Source organism: Haliotis cracherodii, unplaced genomic scaffold (assembly GCF_022045235.1).
Source record: "Haliotis cracherodii isolate W230 unplaced genomic scaffold, xgHalCrac1.p SCAF_7, whole genome shotgun sequence".
Taxonomy (NCBI): Eukaryota; Metazoa; Mollusca; class Gastropoda; order Lepetellida; family Haliotidae; genus Haliotis; species Haliotis cracherodii.
Genome location: NW_027266330.1, coordinates 22208095 through 22228791, shown reverse-complemented (window position 1 = coordinate 22228791; position 20697 = coordinate 22208095). Strand labels below are relative to the sequence as shown.

At 40.6% G+C, this 20697-nt stretch overlaps 2 protein-coding genes across 2 annotated transcripts; both read right to left on the bottom strand.

The window, feature by feature from the left end:
• Window positions 1–261: 261 nt before the first annotated feature.
• LOC139447719 (uncharacterized) lies at window positions 262–14150 on the bottom strand. The gene is made up of 7 exons (XM_071229178.1): window positions 14084–14150; window positions 8541–8620; window positions 8268–8319; window positions 7861–7981; window positions 6270–7038; window positions 5468–5640; window positions 262–5101 (listed from the first exon to the last, which is right to left on the bottom strand). The coding sequence occupies exons 1-7, from the start codon at window positions 14090–14092 to the stop codon at window positions 2094–2096; spliced, it is 4212 nt and encodes a 1403-aa protein (XP_071085279.1). The 5' UTR covers window positions 14093–14150; the 3' UTR covers window positions 262–2093.
• Window positions 11626–13560, bottom strand: LOC139447797 (uncharacterized). Its single transcript, XM_071229284.1, has 2 exons — window positions 13490–13560; window positions 11626–12860 (listed from the first exon to the last, which is right to left on the bottom strand). Exons 1-2 carry the CDS (start codon window positions 13558–13560, stop codon window positions 11702–11704), a joined length of 1230 nt encoding a protein of 409 aa, XP_071085385.1. The 3' UTR covers window positions 11626–11701.
• Window positions 14151–20697: the final 6547 nt, after the last annotated feature.

The following is a 20697-nucleotide window of genomic DNA, read 5'->3' as shown; positions in this document are numbered from 1 at the left end:
TCCGGGGTATAATAGGTCTTCAACAACAAATGCTTTCCGTAACAGGTGACTGTGCTTGTCTTAAGATGCGACTAACGGGATCGGGTGATCAGGCTCACTGACTTGGTTGATGCATGTCATCGATCCCAATTGCGTGGATTGATGCTCTTGATCACTGGATCGTCTGGTATACCTATCATAAAGCTGGAATATTGCTGAGTGCTGTGTTAAAGAACAAACAAATAAACAAAATATAATAAATATAGTTTTATTGTAACCCGGATACGTACAACCTTATGGATAACTACTTATTGCATTTAGCAACGTTTCGATGTACATCCTATGGACATACTTATATCGCTTAGATATTGCAGATTTTAGTATTGTAAACGTCAAATGTGTGCCTGGCATGAATGGAGAACATTGAAATTTCGCTCGTCAGTCATGAGGAAATGTGACCTCAATGTGGAAAAAAAGATCGTCCTTGATGATCTAATCGACAATCTGAAGGTGGAAAGTGGTGAGTCCTTCAATGACTAGTATCTCAAGCATAAACTGTACACTAGCTAATATTCATAAGCTTTGGCTGGTTGGTTGCTTTGTTGTTTAACGCCACACTCAGCAATATTCCAGCTATATGACGGCGGTCTGTAAATAATCGAATCTTGACAAGACAATCCATTGATTGGTATCATGAGCATCGATCCACGCAATTGGGATCGATGACACGTATCAACCAAGTCAGCGAGCCTGACCACCCGATACCGTTAGTCGCCTTTGCAATCACTCTCTACTTCAAACAATGTGTGGGGGCACGGGTGGCCCAGTCTGTGCAGAGTTGCGTCCCTTGGACACGCCAGAAACCAATGATTGTGGGTTCGAATCCCGGTTCGACCCGATTATGTTTCTAGGTTTGTCAACACCATACCCGTGCTCGTGGGTTTCACATAAGTGTTCAACGTCTGAGACCTGCATCACTTCGGGCTTTCCTCCTACATTAAGCTGACACGCCGCGATATTAGTGGAATACTGTTAAAAGCGGTGTTAAACCAAACTCACTCACTCACCCAAACAATGTATACATGTCTTCAATTAATAGTATTTTATTATGGCTTTTACCTCGATTGTAAATGTACTTGCCCGCTACATATATGTGATAACATGTACTTGGAAATGGAATAAAATCTATTTTTTTTAAAAAAGAGAAAAAGAAACAAAATCCCTTCATTGATAAAACATGTTTCCCATTTGGTGTCTCACGTGTGACGTTGCTGTAACATTTCTAAACATGAAAGCTGTGCTTTTGTCATAAGATAACTTCTTTACTTTAATTTTTCTTTCATGTTCTTGTGTCAGCATTACGAATGTGACTTCACTCAATCTCGATCCAGAGGAGGAGACTCACCTTCGATACAAATAACAGTACACCAACATATAAGATTAAAGTGAGAGAGTGCGTATGGTCGTACACCGCTTTTAGCAATATTCCAGCAATATCACGGCGGGGAACACCAGAAATTGGCTTCAAACATTGTACCTTTGTCGAGTCTTCGCTGTGACGAGCGAACGCTTTAACCACTAGGCTACCCAACCGCCCCATATAAGATTAAAAGTATCCTGACATGAAAAGTGGCAACCCCACGAACGTATGTACCTATGATGATGTACAGTGGTCACATCTTTCATTACACTTTGAAATACTTTACATGACAGGATATGTCTGGCTTAAGCAGTTACAATTGAATGAGGCCTGTAAAATTACAACATGGTGGGAAACAGAAATATGTTTATATATTTACAGGATAAGAGTTTATAATATACTCAACTGTACAAATGGCATACCACCTTGTCACAAATAATTTACCCATGGTAAAACTCTACCTATTTGTGTATTGACTGTGTAACCTAGGCTGGTGGATTCTTAAAGCAATGCTGCAACATATAAAGGCAGCTTTTTATCAGTCATTAAAACACCAGCTAGTTACATTGAATGTGTCACTTTTGCTCATCGATTCTGAAAGCAGAGCTGCCAAATATCATGACAGCTTTATGTTCAGTTGGCCAGTGCTAATGTTGCTTTATCCATTATTCATTTGATGGCAGTCACAGTTACTCTAGGACGATTCTAAGAGTCTCACAATGTCACTGAACTCCTTCTCTCTCGCAATATCCACAGCAGTTTCATTTTTCAAGTTCCTGAGATTGCGATCAGCGTCTGATTTTAACAAAAGTCGTACCATGTCGGTGTAACCCATATCGACAGCCACATGGAGCGCAGATCCACCATCATATCTTCTCAAATTGATATCCTTTCCAGGTGTGCTTTTGCACCATTTCTCCACATGCTTTGTTATGATAGATTTCTCCTTTGGTGATATCCCTTCGAACAGTTTCAGGTTTGGATTTGCATGATTCTCAAGAAGACATTTTAGGACATCCATTGCCCCCATGTAGGCAGCTCCATGTAAGGCGCTTACTCCAACTGCACTTACATGATCTACCCTTGCACCTCTCTGAAATAAATTGTTCGCAGCCTCAGGATGCCCCAGGAGAGCAATACCTAGAAGAGGGTGATATGACATGCCTCTTGGATGTAAGTCAGCCCCATGAGCTAACAATATATCAGCTATGTTCATATTGTTCAAATATGTAGCAAATACAAGGGGTGTTGACAGGTCTTCTGACAAAGCTTCTATGTCAGCATTGTGTTCCAGTAAAAGCAGCACAATGTCGGGTTGGTTGTGGATACTTGCCACATGAAGTGGGCTCCACTGATGATAACCTTTCATCTGGATATCTGCTTGATGTTGTATCAAAACCCTTGCTACATTTGTCTGTCCATACATTGATGCAAAGTGAAGAGGACTGAAACCATTGGCAAGTCGGGCAACATCTGCTCCCCTATTGATGAGCTTTTCAACGACTGAAGATGCGCCAGTAATAGATGCCCCATGTAAAGCTGTGAATCCACCTTCAGAAGATTTGTTCACTTCGATCCTTCTTTGTAGGAGCTCGTCCACAATGTCTTCATGGCTTAAAGTTGCTGCTAGATGGAGAAGTGTATATCCTTCGACATTTGAAGTTAAACTTTTTTCATTTTCCTCAAGCAAATGCTTCACAGTCTCCAGATCTCCCTGCAAGGTTGCTATTGCAATAGCGCTAGCTTGTGACCGTTTATGGAGAACAACCTCTTTCAGCATTTCAGTACGGCCATATTCATATGCTGCAGTGATAACGTCACTGAAATCTACTCTCACATCGTTTAGGAACAGACGAAAGATACACGATTCATTTGCTTTTGCAGCAAAAGCTACAGGAGGTCCCAATTCAGCCTTCAAGTTGACGTCAGCTCCTTCAGTTATCAGGAGGTTTACAATGTCATATTGTCCTTCATAACTTGCCACATGAAGAGGAGTAAAACCTTCATCTGATACATTAAGCTGCTTAACTAATGCACGGCCTTCATTTCTTGGATTTGTTAATGACACAATTCTGCTTTTAATTTGTGTATTCATAGCAGCACCCTTCTCAAGTAAAAGTTTAAATACTTTCATGTGCCCATTTTCTGCAGCCACAAACAAAGGCGTAACTCCCCCATTGCTTTCACGTTCAATTGATATGTGGTTTGACAGCAGATTCACAACCTCAAGGTGACCAGCTGCAGCAGCCCAATGAAGTGCATTTGCCCCCATGCGTGGATCTGTGGTGTATACATCCACTTGGTGTTTGATCAGAACTTTACACACTTCAATGTGATTCTGATTGGCTGCTATAATTAGGCATGGCAACCCTTCTTCAGTGATTTCCCCAATGTCCCGAGAAGTCAGTTTTAAACTGGTAACAATGAACTCCAGTGCAGAATGATTGCCCCATCTGCTGCAGCCCACAACTGCATGGTGATACATTTCCCGTGTCATTGGGTACTTCTGCAACAACGCTTTCATCATCACATCTGAACCATTGCTAGATGCCCAGTACAATAGTTTCTCGACAGCTAAGTCATCTGTGGATGTGGGAAGTTGACACATAACTTGATCAACAAAGCTTTGACTTTGTAGCAGTTGATGTGGGCAGCAGCTTTCAAATAAACCAAGTTTTATTTCCTGTGAAAACCGTTCTGCTAGTTTGATGAAATGACTGTCTTCAGACAAACTGATGCTGTACTTTTGTTCTCTCATATTTCTTGCCTTTTCAAATAGTTCAAGGGGTCCATACTTTATGATGAATTCAGTGTCAGATTCTGCTATGATGTTTGACGTTACTTCAAGAAAGGATGGATGAGAAAACTTTACACAACCTTCTGTTGTAAACAAGTATGGTTCCTCTGCGGCAGCGGTAAGAACCTCAGACATAGATGTTTCTCTGTAACTGACATAACTCATTACCATGTGTCTTTTTTCATTTGAATCAATGGTAGGATCTTTCAAATCAAGTGTGCCTTTGAATGCTGTTAAGAGATAGAGGAGGCACTTCATGATCGAATTCTTCAAAAGATGTTGAATTCTTTCTCCAGCAAAATACAACGGATTGTCAAAGAACTGTTCGGCGTTTGTGTTTTCCTTTCCTAAAGTGACGAACAACTGACATGAGTGTGCAAATCCATGAATATTTCGCTTCCAGATTATGCTGTGTTTTTCAGCATCAGAAATATGCCTGTTTGTGGCTTCTAAGTATCTGTCTAACATTTTGGTCTTCTCACTTGTCAGAGTTTTCTCGGTAAGATTCACTTCTCTGGAACCTGCAAAATGTGACTGAAGCTTCCCTAAACGCGGAAGTGCGTCTGCGTAAACATCACACCTGCTAGTGAATAACGTTTTAATGTTTGTCTTAGTTTGAAGCCGACTGAATATGTTTTCCAAATCGGGTGTTAACGTAAATGTGCACCTGAACCTCCCAAACACGTCATCACAAAGGATAAACGTTTCTTCAGAGTTTTGAATAGCGCTTTTCATTTCCACGGCACTGGTCGCATGTACTACTCGTATTCCTTTTGATCTGTAGTGTTCCAGAAGAAGAATGCCTATGACTGTCTTTCCTTCTCCTGCTGATCCGACAAGAAGTACATGCCGATGTGATTCAAAGAGGGCAAGTATGTCATCCATAATTCGTGGTCTGAAGAACTCTGTGGTATGTAGAAAGAGACCATCATAAATATTCCAGATGTGATATATCTATATAGGCAATGCTTGAGCACACATTTTCTATTTGAAGTTTGCAATCACAGTGCATGGCAAATGCAGGTGCTACTGCTTTCCTTAAACTTTAACATGCCACAGTTGTGAAATTAGCTATCAGTCAATCGTTTAAGATATGACACAATGTGATGAGGCATAATTTTATGCAAAATGATCCCTTTGTTTCAAGTTTGTATTTTTGTTAATCTGAAGAACATGGTTAATTTTTGGAACATTTGTTTTGTTTTCTACAAAGACTTCTCAATCAGCCTGATACAGCTCTTAATTCTGCGAAATATTTTTTTTAAATATACCTGAACAGAAGGTCCATATGATTTTCATGGTTTGGTCTTGGCCCTCGTAGAAAGGCAGAATTGTTTCTGCGACAACTGCTGTCTCGCATCTACGTATGCTGCTGTTCCATTCCAGTGTCATATTTGCAGGACATTCAGGCTGCAAGGTCGTTGAAACCCTCTCACATAGATTTCTGAAACAAATCTACTATATGAGGAGCAGTATTAAAACCCAATAGTTCTCACCAAACTTTCTTTTTTGTTGAAAAGGGTTGTCTTGACGTTTAATGAAATGTCAAAACACTTGCAAATATAATACACACAGCTATTAATAAGTCAGTTCATCAACTGTTTGTTCTTCACACAATTGGTAATCTCCTCTGAAACTAAATAAGTGTGTTCACATTTGATGCTAATTTGATGGTGATTACGTGGAAAGTCACTTTGTTCAATACACATTCCTCACACAAATACTCTTTCGTTGTGACAAGATTCAGTTGTCAAGGTACATGAAAACATGTTAGTTTGTTGTTAGTCATGGGGAAGAATTGATTTTTAAAAGTAACAAAATGACATTATTATTCATAAGACTGGATAATTCCACGTGAGTTGCATTTCCTAAAGTCAAGTAAGATGTAAGTTGAGAGAGAGAGGCGAACACTTAGACATACAACGAGACACACACATACGATCACGCACGTGCGCACGAACGCATCGCACGTACACACACCTCCCACACACTCACACCCAGACACACATGATAATGACTATAAAAAGTACATTCGTTTTAACATTACTGTGAAAAGAGAAATGATCTGCTAACCTGTATTTGGAAATGTCGTTCTCTGATTTGACAATGAGATGCGTTGGTAGAAAATTCTGAAGTCTTCTGGCCACTTCCAACATCAGAGTAGTCCCACCACTTTTTGGAAGTGTTGACACAAAAACATAGTTGCAATTCATATTTTCTACCAACGCTGTGCACTGTTCTCTTGTTAAGAAATTAATCACGTTAGTGTCGGGAAACTGATCTCCAGGCTCTACCTTTGCAACCGCAGCCCAAAAGGAAGTGATGAGTTTAAAATATTTCCTTTTTGGCATATAAAGGGATTCAAGCGTAACAAACTTGCTACATGATTCTACAAGTGTCTTTAAATGGGACTGGAATGTGTCTCTGGAGTCTAGATGAGACATGCACACGACGCCAAACACTGCTGAAAAGTCATCATCAATGAACTTATTGAGGGAGGTTGTCACCCCTCTAGCAACACTGACGTTGTATTTCCTTGCTTCTGGTGTGTCCTTTTCCACTAAAGTCAGTACAAATGCTGGTTGAGAAGGTAACATCAGTACAATATCGCAGTGAATATCAGATGGTAATTCACTGCACGCAATATTTAAGGGAAAACACAATGTTTGTGCAATAAAGACGAAGCCATCTGTTCCTTGATGAAGTGTTGGGCCAGCAGTTTCTTTCAGTAAACTGTTTTGTGACATGATAGAATATTTTCCTTTTTGAAGCAAATGTTGAAGTTTCTCAGTAATCCTTTTGAGTTTCAGGGGTAGGTTTTGAGGCACAACATTTAGTTTACCTGTAAGTATAAATCATTAATGATAATGATATAACTAGTTTACAACAGCATTCGCATGCGTAACTATGGCTCAGTGTGTGGCATTTATATCAAATACAGTAGCTCTATATATTTGTCTGTGTCGAGGGACATGCCAGAATGGCATAATAATGTAAAACATCTGGAGATATATATATATATTGATTTCTTACCGTAAATGTTGCAATCTTGAGATTGCGTGTACTTTAGAACCCAAAAATAATATGATGAGATTTGTTTGTTTTTTTTGTTGTTTAACTCCACACTCAGCAGTATCCCAGCTATATGACAGCGGTCTGTAAATAATCGAGTCTTGACCAGACGACCCAGTGATTGACATCATGAGCATCGATTCACGCAATTGGGATACGATGACATGCATCAACCAAGTCAGGAAGCCTGACCAGCCGATCCCGTAAGTCGCCTCTAACGACAAGCATAGTTGCCTTTTATCAGTAGAGAGGAGGAGGCTTGGGAGGAGGTGGTTTTAAGTTGCTAAAATGAGACAGGGCAAAACACGTCTGGAGCGGGCGGCTATCCAAGCTGAGAATCGCGTTAATCAGAAAGCTAACATGGATGACGTCACCGTTCACGTCATATCCTTTTAAGTGATGTATTGATTCCTGCCATGAAGTGTAACCGGGCAGCGCACATGAAGCGCAACTGGGTTTTTTTCCCTTAAAACAATTTTTTTGAAAAATATTGCATTTATGGCAAGCATGGGTAGCTGAAAATCTATTCTACCCGGGATCTTTACGGATCTAATATTATTTTGTAGTAGAAAATGGAAGAAAAAGAACGTACCACCAGGGCAGTAGAACTCTTGTATGTCTTTGATACTGTGTCCCATCTGTTGTAGTGATGGTAGAAAAAAGTCCTTTGTTTGAATATCGAATTTGTGCTTTTGTTCTTGGCAGATGGTAGTCTGAAAAAAGTCAAATTAATCATTCTCCGCGAATATATGTGTGCATGTACGTGTATGTGTGTATGTTTTTGTAACATGATTAAAGCATTTGTTGTATGTATCAGCCACTGTATATAAATAACATACAACATTGTTGTAAACAACAAAATAAACATTCACACCTTCAGTCCCACTAAACCTTGGTCACAACAACATTATTCAATATGTAAAACGACTGATATGACTAAGCTCACTATTATGGTGTGAATGGTTTTATGATTGGAATATAAAAGCGGACACAACGTACCTTGAGCTCATATGGGGCCAATACATAGTTTTGGGGTTCAAATTTTCTTGTCCTGAAGAAGAAGAAAACCGATTAAATCTGCTTTATAACATGTTGATGTTTTGATAAGGAGGAGGAGGCGAATGATGGTGGTGGTGGTGGTGGTGATGACGACGACGACGACGATGATGATGATGATGATGATGATAAATGCCAACTCAAACACTCACAGATTCTACTGTAATTAAAGTAGTCACCATTAAGATAAGAGAGATACTATACTATAGTTCCTACTTGACTTGTCCAATTTCCCCCTCTTCATCTTTACGTTTTTCACCAATGTGTTTAAGCTTTTCGCCTGCAAGAAGTGACATCTGAAAATATAAAAAAAACCATTAAACTAGTATACCATGACCATTTCAGACCTGGTTAGGGGTAATATGATATTATCAGTACAAAGCCATAAGAAGGTATGTTTCGATTTTTGTAAGCAGATAGGAATGAGAGGATTATTCTCTACTTGAAAACATAATCCCATGACAATCAACTTTTACTTAAGCCACATTTCATCAGCAATCTCAAATGCACAATGTACCAATGCACTTTATGTCCGCGCAAAGATTAATCCTGTTAGATTGTCCAAGTTAGATCCTATGTGGAACGAAGCACACTTTTATTGATTTTATTGCTCACTATGAACTCACGTGAAAAGTACAGTTTAATACCATGTAACTTGAAGATATTGAACCACAAGTAGAACATTTTCCCAAAAACTAACAATGTTAGAGGCGGAAGTCTTAACGCGTTCAAGTGGGCTAACAATTCGGTTGTACTTTCCTCGTGAGTTTCGAATCTATTCATGTCACCATCATCTTCAACGGCCATAGACAGCCTGTTGTATGAAGATAGAGTATCATCAACCGCCTAATGTAGTTTGGCCCATAGTGTAGGAAATGACTATCACCAAGTTAGAAACATCTAACGGAAAATCGAGCTTCCCACTCGGTTCAGCTTAGGTGAGGGGAGACCGCGAGACAATCGAGTCGCTATGTCATTTCATACGAGTTAGCAGATGGTATGTTGCTATCAAATTGGTTGTAATTACCGACAATATACACTACCTGAATTTCGGAGCTTGAAGGATTCATGACACAAAATTGCGTCGGTTGAGATGAGGACGACATTTCTAACGACTATCCACTTGGTCCAAGGGGCGATACTCTGATTTACAGTACGAAGTTCAAGGTCGTAGGTAGACGCCACGATTAATGCTGTGATGAACTTTCGACATGATATTTTGTTTCTTTGTGATGCTCTGAACCTTTATAATTCCACGATGCTTGCACTACAAGAATACAAGGTGACAGTCCGTATATTCTAGCTCAGATGTATTTGGAAAATAACACAGGTAGCCAATCTTATAAACATGAGCTACCGCCAAACATATATCTGAGAACATCCCATTACGAGTCCGACCTTTCGCAATCTTTGGCCAACCATTTGAATGACTGAGAAGAAGTCTACTAAGCCAATCAAAGGGCAGCTTTCCTGAGCTTTTCGGCACTGGTTCCATAATGGTGACTACGCTTCGAAACCTATTTTGACAAATTTTCGATTACAAATTGAAAACTGAACAAAAGAACATTCTTGAATGGCTAATGGATGGCCTGGTATTTTATGGTGTCAGTCGTAAAGCCGTAACTATCTTACGGAATGACCCGTGTTAAATGTTTCGAAGTTGCATGATCACGAAACACATTCTAAATTCACTTTCCTGATCTGGTAAGCGACGCCCTGACTGGTCGGATGAAAGGTCGTTCTGACGTGACCCGTAATGGTATGTCCTCATATCTTTGCTAAGCAGAAGCGAGAAACTTCTCATTTAAATGAGATTGCACAGGGAACTGCACAAACTCACGGACTTGGCATATTCAAGTCAAATATGTCAATTATATACTTTTGTGATGCAGTCGTATTCGCTATGCATCACTGGTGTTTTGTTAAAAAAAGGTAGTTCCTGTCGGGAGTAGAGCAGACATTGTATATGTACACAGTGCTACCGCCGTGCCAATTCCAATGACCAGCTGCCCCCCAAAAGAGTCCCGTTTTCACGTGATGGCATAACACAATGTGTACTATAGGTGTATTGTTATTAAACGTGTGATCTTTTCACGAGTAAGTAATAAGTGACTACGCGTTGATGAATACATGAATGCATTCTTATTTGTGTGAAAAATTAATTCAACTCATCGTATGGCAATGCGTCAGTTTTATTACTACATAAAGCATTGGTGATCAACATCTTCATACATATATCATTCCATAACAAAGAATCACATATTGTTATGGCACAAAGTTCCCAAATCATTTTATTTCGAATGAAGTAGAGCATATCTAGCAAGAACTTCTTCGGGGACGCGGATATCACAGTTATCTAAGGGACCGCAATTCTCTATTTCAGAAACAAGTGATCATTGTTTCGAATTCATGATTGGCCCTAAATGCGCAATTTATCCAGAGAGGTAAACGACAGATTGTATCACGTTCCTTTCACATGAGGGGGCACGGTTGGCCCAGTCGTCTAACGCGCCGCAATTCGCTGTGCAGAGTTGCGTCCCTTGGGCACGCCAGAAACATATGATTGTGGGTTCGAATCCCGATTATGTTTCTAGGTTTGTCAGCACCATAACCCTGCTCGTGAGTTTCATCGAAGTGGTAAACGTCTGAGGCCTGCATCACTTCGGGCTTTCCTCCCACATATAACTTGAATACTGTTAAAAGCGGCGTTAAACCCAACTCACTCATTCACTCACTCATTCACTCCTTTCACATAAAGCCAACCCGTCATGATACACATATGCCTGAAATAGTGTCCAAACCAGCGTGAAACTCACTAACTCACTCACCAACTAAAAGTGGTTAAATTTGCTATTTGGAACTTCAACCTGCAGGTTCATGACAGTCAAATCGAGTAATAGTGGTGCAATACTGAATGCGTACACTTTCATCGTATTCATTTTTAAGCATACAATAACATAGGTACATGTATACATATATAAGTGCAATAGATAAAGATTGCCTAAGGCAAGATATGCAAATGTAATCATTGAAACCGGACATATTTTTTTTTACACCAAATGATGTATTAGTTATACGGACATGCCATTAATTTCAAAGGCAATGCATGGTATATTGTCCACATAATCCAAGGTCCACGGAGTCCACACAATACTAAGAGCTGTTTATTGAAACAAAGACTCACTACTGAATTATGTGTTCTGATGGTATTTATGAACAAGCAGGAAATATTCTCAGGATTTTCATATTTCTAAAATGACAAATGTACCTGCCGAACGAGAATATATTGATCTCCATATTGATCTCCATATTGATCTTCATGTTCCGTTTATGCATTGTACGCTGTGCTTTGTTATCAATGACACATGCGTAAAACATCAAAGCGATGATTGTGTGGGCATGGCAATCTTTTCGAACCATGTTTTCACATCAACAGGGGTACAAATGTTGTTGATGATTCGGCATGATACAGGCCCCTTTTTGTCATAAAATGCTACTCCATTGATTGGGCGAACCAGTACCTCGACAATGTAGTACTGCGTGGTGTGCGGACCACGTGTAGTACTTGATTGCACATATCTAGGGGGTACAAGGGTGCATTTTACTTCCATTATGTCCCAATTAACATCAGTGTGCCCCTTAAAGTCACACACCAGGCTCTCGTCATGGACAAGTTCTTCGAGGTAGCCTCTGAACTCATTTTCGTCCTCAAGTGGCACTCCTTGGACAATGAGATCTTTTGACTTGTACACATCATTGCCTTTTTCTTTTTCCCCAATTCCTAGCAGGAAGGATCCACCCCGCTTGTTCTTGGTGAAGGCACTTACATACTCCCTCAGTCGAAAATCATCCCAAACTGTTCGGGCTTTTTCATAGCCCGACAACAACTTCCAGTCAACTTTAAGTTTATTTTCCATGAAGCCCTTTAGTTGTAAATCACGCTTCTCTTGCAATTGTGAAATCGTTTCAAAGTCACCATTGAATTTGAAATCAATTTCTTCACGATGAATGTGATTGCAATTGTTTTGTTCGACAACAAACCTCTTCATTGTGATAGGTAAAGGGGTTATTATTCCCCAGTCTAAAGATATTTTAGTTTTAAAATCAGCTGTTGAAAATTCTGTGCCTTTTGTAACAAAAATACTGATGAAATCATGGAACTGATTGCATCCTTCAGCTTCGCTAAGCCTTGCTTTTTTATACACGCTTTCAAACATTCTTCCATCTTCTATCATTTTGTACAGGGTGTCATCTGCAAACTCGTCAAAAGCACCAAGGTAATTTTCATTTGGAATTAAGCCTACAATGTGAACAAGTAAGTAGCCACCGTTAGAATTTCTGAGCGCAGAGATATGCTTTGTGAGTTCGACTAGCTTCAAATTCCGTTTCTCCCTTTTCTCGAGTTTGTCTTGATCAGTTAATTTCTTGTCGATGCCATACAGATAGTGGACGTGAATTCCCATAAATTGTATGTTCGGGCTGGTAGCCATTGTGTCTTGGAACAACTTAACGGCTGCATGGCATCTTTCAATGTTCCTAAAACAGACAGAAAAGCCGTGACCAGATCTCTCGCAACATATTTTACTCTCTGCTTATACATGATTACTTAGGTTTTGATTTTCATTTTGGTATGTTAGCTTATATGTAAATTTCAAATGTCACATAAGGATGACACCAGTTCATTCAGTGCTTGCGGCATCAATGTACACACTGACAGCCCCATAACCCTTAGCTGTGATGCAGGAATAAATATTTCCCAACCCGAGAGATATTGCTGGAATATTGTTAAAAGCGGCGTAAAACCATACTGACTCACTCACTCACTCATGGAGATAAAGGACGGACTGATTATTTCGGTATAAGTATATTGTGTAAAAGTTGGTGTCAGTGTTAGTCTGCAGGTTGGTATCTCAGTGGGCTAGCTCTATAAATCTGGCATAAATGTAGTACTAACACAAGCCACCACACACAAAGTTGCATGTCGCTATTTTAGTGAAACAGTCATGAATGCGACGTTAAACCTCATTTCACTTCATCTCACTGTCAGTATCAGGACCCAGTCGAGCTTCTGAGGTGTTTATTCATATATTTGTTTGTTCACTTGAATATTCTTTCCAGGACATGTAGTAAAAAACGTCTCTTCAAACGTGTTAATATCCACATACTTTCTTGGCATACTGACATCATTTCGTTTATAAGCAAAGAACCACACAGAACCGTCAACTTCTAAAACCATTAGTTAGCATCAATAAAAGTAATTAGGGACTATCACAACATTACTTGTTTCACGTGATGAATCATCACATTTTGAATTAATTAGGACAGCATAATATGGTTTGTGTCGTTATACACTTGGTTGTATTGCAATGGATCCCACTATATACAAATCATTATTCATGTCGCTAGTTTGGTGCTTTTGAATGGGGTACTGTTATTTCTAAGAACATTTCAACTGTAACTGCAGGGGGCATAATAACCGTGATATAACCGGAATACTGTTAAAAGTTGCGTTACTAACTAACTCACTGACTAACTAACTAACTGACTAACTAACTAACTAACTAACTAACTAACTAACTAACTAACTAACTAACTCACTAACTCACTCACTCACTCACTCACTCACTCACTCAACCTGCCTAGCCACCTATCACGATTTGAGTGATTGCCTCTTATGACAATCGTTTAGTAATTGTCACCCGAACCAAACACGAGGCAGTAATTTGAGGATGTTTCACTGTATCTAAATGAAAACATACCCTGTGCATGATGGATGAACACCCTTGGATTTTTCTCCACAATGTCCGCAAACTTCTAATGTGTTCATTCCGCTGTAAAAAAGAAGAAGATTGATTTGCCAATAACCACATTCATCGTCTGTTCGTATTTGACTGTAGCGAACATAATTCATATAGTTAATGTGGTGTCCTATTTAAGCATATCACTGCAAAATGGGCAACAAGAGTACATTGTGACATTTGATTGCACACGTTTCCAGACATAGTCATGACAAGTCACGAAGTACATGCACACACAAGTATGTATTCCATACAATGTAAGCCCTTGAAACAGAATGGGCATCTATGTGTAAACACGTTTCTATATAACTGTGAAGCTTAATGTCCCAGTTACCTTTTTTTCAAAATGTTCGACGAGAGTGGCACTTTATATATCGGGGTCTCTTAAAGGTAAACACTTCAGCGTTGATTTATCACAGTATGATCGGGGGCACGGGTGGCCCAGTCGTCTAAGGCGTCTCGATTCGCTGTGCAGAGTTGCGTCCCTTGGACACGCCAGAAACATATGATTGTGGGTTCGAATCCCGGTTCGCCCCGATTATGTTTCTAGGTTTGTCAGCACCATACCCGTGCTCGTGGGTTTCACCGAAGTGGTAAACGTCTGAGACCTGCATCACTTCGGGCTTTCCTCCCACATTAAGCTGACACGCCGCGGTATAACTGGAATACTGTTAAAAGGGACGTAAAACCCAACTCACCCACTCAGGTGGTTCATATCAGATACATCTTACTGCTACTAACACAATCTGTGTATGTAAGTATTATAATAATGATGTTGCAATATATTTTTCCCTGTCACATGTTAATAGTTGTTTATCCTACTTCCTCAGAGCTGTTCCGAGTATTATTGTTCACGTTATAAACTACTTCCTTCTGTTATGGTTCTTATTGTTACACGCTGTTATATAATGGTCGATACACAAAGCATACCTTAAAGCTATCAGTTTTCCTTCCTTACATATTAAAATACAAATATCATGCTATCATGCTGGTATGTTAGTTTCAAGTCTATCAAACTTCCACCCCCCCACCCCCCCCCCCCACCCACCCCACCCCCACACACACACGAGACTGCACCTATCTCACACACACACACACACACACATCCGAACTTGCCCCATGCAAAACCAGACTGCACACACAATCACACATTCACACCCATACCTGACCCATCCCACTTCAGACTGCACCTGTCACATTATACCCTTACCTGCCCCAACACACATCCGACCACACACGCGATCTATCACATACATCAATACCTGTCCCATCCCACACCAGACGGCACACGCGATCTATCCCATGCATACCTATACTTTCTCCACCCCATCCCATCCCATACCGGATTTATGACAGTCACACCATTTTTTGCCCCCACTCCATCGCACATCGCACACACGATCTCATCCATATATGCCCTTACTTTTTAAGACAAGTTTGCGTGTCCCAACTGCTTCGTGACATATGAGTTGTTAAACCCAGTTCACTAATCATAAATGTGACAGAAACCTACACCCGCATACGAGACCACGTATGCATACATCAAGTAACCCGACGTTAACCACACATGTACTGTTCTAACTAAAGGTACAATATATACACCTATATGTACTACCATATTACTATACCATATATACTACCATATATGTATACTATATTACTACCATATGTAAATCGTTTCACCAAGACATATAAGATCACAATCAAAAGTAATATTATCTGTCTCAGGGAGAGGCTAAATACTCACCGTCTAAACGTGGTCGGTATCTGTGCAGTCTATGGACCAGTGCTTGTTATTCAAGCTGTTAATAGCAACTGGTAGCTGTACACAACAACAGCTGCAGTTAAAGTGGGTCATGTGTTGTGCAATAAGGGCCACATAAAAACTGACCGTAGGACGGCGTTGTAGCCACGATGCACTAATATTGTGGCTAATATACTGATATACAGGCTATACATCAGACAAACAATTAGGTGTATGTGTCACATTGGGAAATCGGATAGAGTATTGGCACATACTTTCACGCTCACATCCTGGTGTCCATTATTCAAAAGGTAGTTCAACTGTGCATACGTTGATTCTTGTATAATTACTTAAAATATCTATGAAGTGTTTACTTATCTTATTTTATAAGATAAGGATTCCGAATGAGGTGAATATATTTATAGAACGACAAAATCATGCATTTATATACTGTGCATTATCAGTATTATTTCAAACGTATGAATTCAGAATTGTTGAAATATATAAGTGAAGGAAAATAATATGTTTATTCAGTATAGGAGGTATTTACGCGAGAGTAATACAATATGTTTCAACTATAGTTTATGAATGAAACTCATATATTCTAATTTACATTGCAGTTATGACTAAGAATGAATGGTCACTGGTCCTTTGTGTATATATACTACTCAAAATTTGATAAGGATCACTAGGTGATATGTGTGTAAGTTTCCACAAACATAACAAAAGACATGACTCTGACTCAGAAACGTGTTTAATCATGTTATGAATGAAAATTCATGAACGGCATGAACTTGTATCAATATGGAATGTTTGAAATCTGCAAACACCAAAAGGCATTTCATTAAAAAATGTTAACAGCAAACAAGAGAAAGAATTACACAGTTATGAGGGATAGTCCATCATTACACTTAGTCGACGAAGTGTCAATATCGAGTATGACCTCCCCTTGCATCAATGACGGCCTGACAACGTCGAGATATGCTGTCAATAAGCACCCGGATGTTCCCAATGGGAAGGTTGTTCCACTCTTCCACGAGGGCATGTCCGAGCTCTGCCAAAGTCGTGGGTTGTGCTCTACGGCGTGAAAGGGCAACCTGCAGCATGTTCCAGACATGCTCAATCGGGTTCAAGTCCGGCGAGCGCGCTGGCCAATCCATGCGGACAATTGTCTCCTGCTCAAGGTACTGCTCAACCACCCTGGCGCGATGAGGACGGGCGTTATCATCCATCAGGCCAACAGCACCAGCGTAGGGTCTGACGTACACATCGAGGATCTCATCCCGGTACCTCACCCCCGTCATTGTTCCTCTCTCCAGGACATGAAGATCTGTCCTTCCATCTCTGTTGATTCCACCCCAGACCATGATGGAACCACCACCATAACGGTCATGTTCACTGATGTTGGCATCATGGAAACGTTCACGTTGTCGTCGCCACACCCGCTGCCTCCTGTCTGTAAAGTCCAAACAATACCTGGACTCATCGGTGAACAGAACTGGAACCCAATCGTTCCGTGTCAAAGTGACATGATCTTCAGCCCATTTCAATCGCTCCCGCCGGTGTCGAACAGTCAGGGGGATTCGGACACATGCCCTTCTCGAGTAGAGACCTGCATTGTGAAGACAATTCCGTATCGTCTGAGTGGACACATTCACCCCCGAGGCGTTCAGGAGGTCGTTACGTAGGCTGGTTGCTGTCCAGAAGGGATGACGTCGTGCCTGAAGAGCCACAAAATGATCTTGGCGTTGGGTTGTCGACCTCTGACGACCACCCCCATGTCGGTGTGCTGCTGTACCAAAATTTTGCTGTCGGGACCAGGCCCTGCTTACAACGCTCTGGCTGACGTTTAGTGCATTGGCAACGTCACGTTGTGAATAGCCAGCATCAAGCATTCCAATACATCTGCCCAGTTGTTCTGTCGTCAGGCGACGCCTTACACGTTGAGGGGGGCATTGCGTAGATAAACGTAGTGTAAACACTCAATTGAGTTTACAGTTTCAGAATGAATCAGACACCGTTGCCTGATTGGAAATCGTGCAATGGTAGCAAAAGCATGAACTGTGATGTGAAACGCATTTCCCATGGCATGAAATGCACGTGCACGTGTGTTGGAGACGTTTTTGATTTCACTTGAACACAATATTGCCAGTTATGCAGTTATTTTGTATTTTTATTAAGAAAAATATCTACGATCCTATCAAATTTTGAGTAGTATATATGTTCTCCCTGATGTGGTTGGCGTTTCAAGCAGTGCTAATTACTATTTATTCAAGATTTTTGTTTTTTGGTTAACAATATTCCAAATAAATGACGGCGGTCTTTAAATAATCAAGAAAATCCAGTCACTGACATCATGAGCATCGACCCATGCAGTTGGGATAAGAGGACATGCATCAACCAAGTCAGGAAGCCTGACCACCCGATCCCACCAGTCAACTCTTACGATAAATCTAGTCGCCTTTTACGACAAACATTGCACACAATACATGGGCGTGACGTTTACCTGTATATACGTGCATATGTTTCAGAATTTTTTTGATAACTTGATGTCAGCCACAATCCCACTATATAGAAAGTGACGACTCAACTAACTGTGAAACAAACAAAAGGCGGATCGTGATCTCATGTTGAAACAGACTTATTGTCTAACGAGGGGGCAAGGGTGGCCCAGTCGTCTAAGGCGCCGCGATTCGCTGTGCAGAGTTGCGTCCCTTGGGCACACCAGAAACCTATGATTGTGGGTTCGAATCCCGGTTCACCCCGATTATGTTTCTAGGTTTATCAGCACTATACCCGTGCTCGTGGGTTTCACCGAAGTGCTAAACGTCTGAGACCTGCATCACTCCGGGCTTTCCTCACACATTAAGCTGACATTAACTGAAATACTGTTTAAACCGGCGTTAAACCCAACTCACTCACTCACTCACTCTATCGAACGCACTACTGACCCAACATGCAATCATGCGACATGTGTTTCGTGACGAAAAGGTTTTAGGCACCCCTGTTGAAAGTACATATATGACGACACGTTGGATCGTTCCCTTGAATTGCTGTTAAGGAAAGCTGACGAAATAAAAACAGATCTAAATGTAAGACTTCCTGGGACGTATCACAACAGTCAATGAAAAGACATATTTCGGTTCTGTTAAAACTATATGTTTAAAGTCATATATTAATTTCGTGTTGCTATTTGTATGGATCTTCAGTCACGTCTCGTATACCGTGACACGCATGCAATGCAGTTATTTTTCATGGATGTATACCCCCTAACTTATATGATATTAATTAATTATAAACTAAGTTTCATTATAACTATTCAAGGCTGTAATCTTATCACACTCATTTATTAATCAATACTTCTGCCCCAAGGCTGATATACCTGTACAATGTCCCCGAGATAATGACTCACCTGGAAGTGACATCCCTGTCAATTGTGAAGGGCACCGCTTCAGTGGTCGAGTGGTAGAGCGTCCGAGCGGAAGGTCGGAGGTTCGATCCCCGACCGTGTCATACCAAAAGACGTTACAAGATGGTACTTGTTGTTACCCTGCCTGACGCTCGGCATTAATGGCTTACACAGGCCTAGTCAGCTCGGAGTCTGCAAACTGTTTCTGAGTGGGGTTTTCATGTTAAACTGCGGCATGGTATCTCAGTGGTCAAGCACTATTAAATCGGCATAAGTCCGGACTAGTACAAGAAGCCACACACACACGTGTATGCAATATCTTGGACGCGACGTTAAACACCATTTCACCTCACCACCTCAATTGTGAAGGATGGTTCATGTCTATTGCCACACCTGACTATTCAAATTATATAACCTGTCTGTACGTGCCAGATATGACGTGGACTTCTCATGCGACGTACCAGCCAGTGCATGTCAGATTGTGGCCTGTACAGTAATGTTAGATGGATACTTCACAGGCCTACATTAATTCATACCGATAATTGAAAAACTGCTGATAACGACCGGTGTTAAATAACCGTCAGGGATATCACAATCCTTTTCGATTCGTGCTGTATGCAATCTGAAAACGGATGACCCTCGGATTTGTCAACCTTGAACCTCTGAGCGAACACACACGTGGTATTTGCATGTACATGACGATGAGCTGGGTGTCAAAATGATTTTAAAGGTTCATGTGTGCAAACAGAGGTAAACTATGCAGTGGGTGTGGTTTAACGATGAAAAGAGGTTGGTCTTGTATTTAATCAGTGGTCAGATAGTTTTAGTAATGAGTGAGTGATACATTTGCCCAGACACGCACAATTCATTTTAATATTCGGCAATCCGTTTTTAGTGTTACCCGCTTTTTTGTCTGTTTTATTTTAACTGTTTTAGGCCTTGCTTTTAGACTGTCCTGGTGGTCTGTGTCAAAAGTATGCATAAAAGCAATAACATTGTTAACATGTATCAGTTCCAACACACTTGAAGAAAGGAAGCACTTTCGCGTCATCACCGGAAGTGACCTTTATGCCACAGTGAAGAAAGTCATCTGTTCAGGTAGGTGTGTTGTTTCCGCTTTTTATCTCGCACTGCGACACAGGCAACTGTTTAATAATCAGGGTCAATACTTGCAGGTATATGTCACAATACTATCGGAACGCCAAATGTGGTACACACTGTAGAACCTGGATATTATTATTATTATGTGACAACATCACATTTCTACTTTCGTTTTACAAGGGTCGGTCGGGTTGCCTTGTGGTTAAGGCGTTAGCTCGTGTCGCCACAGACCCGACATGGGCACAGTGTGTAAAGATCATTTTTGGTGTCCCTCGCCGTAATTTTGCTGGAATATTGCTTAAAGCGCCGTAAAACCATACT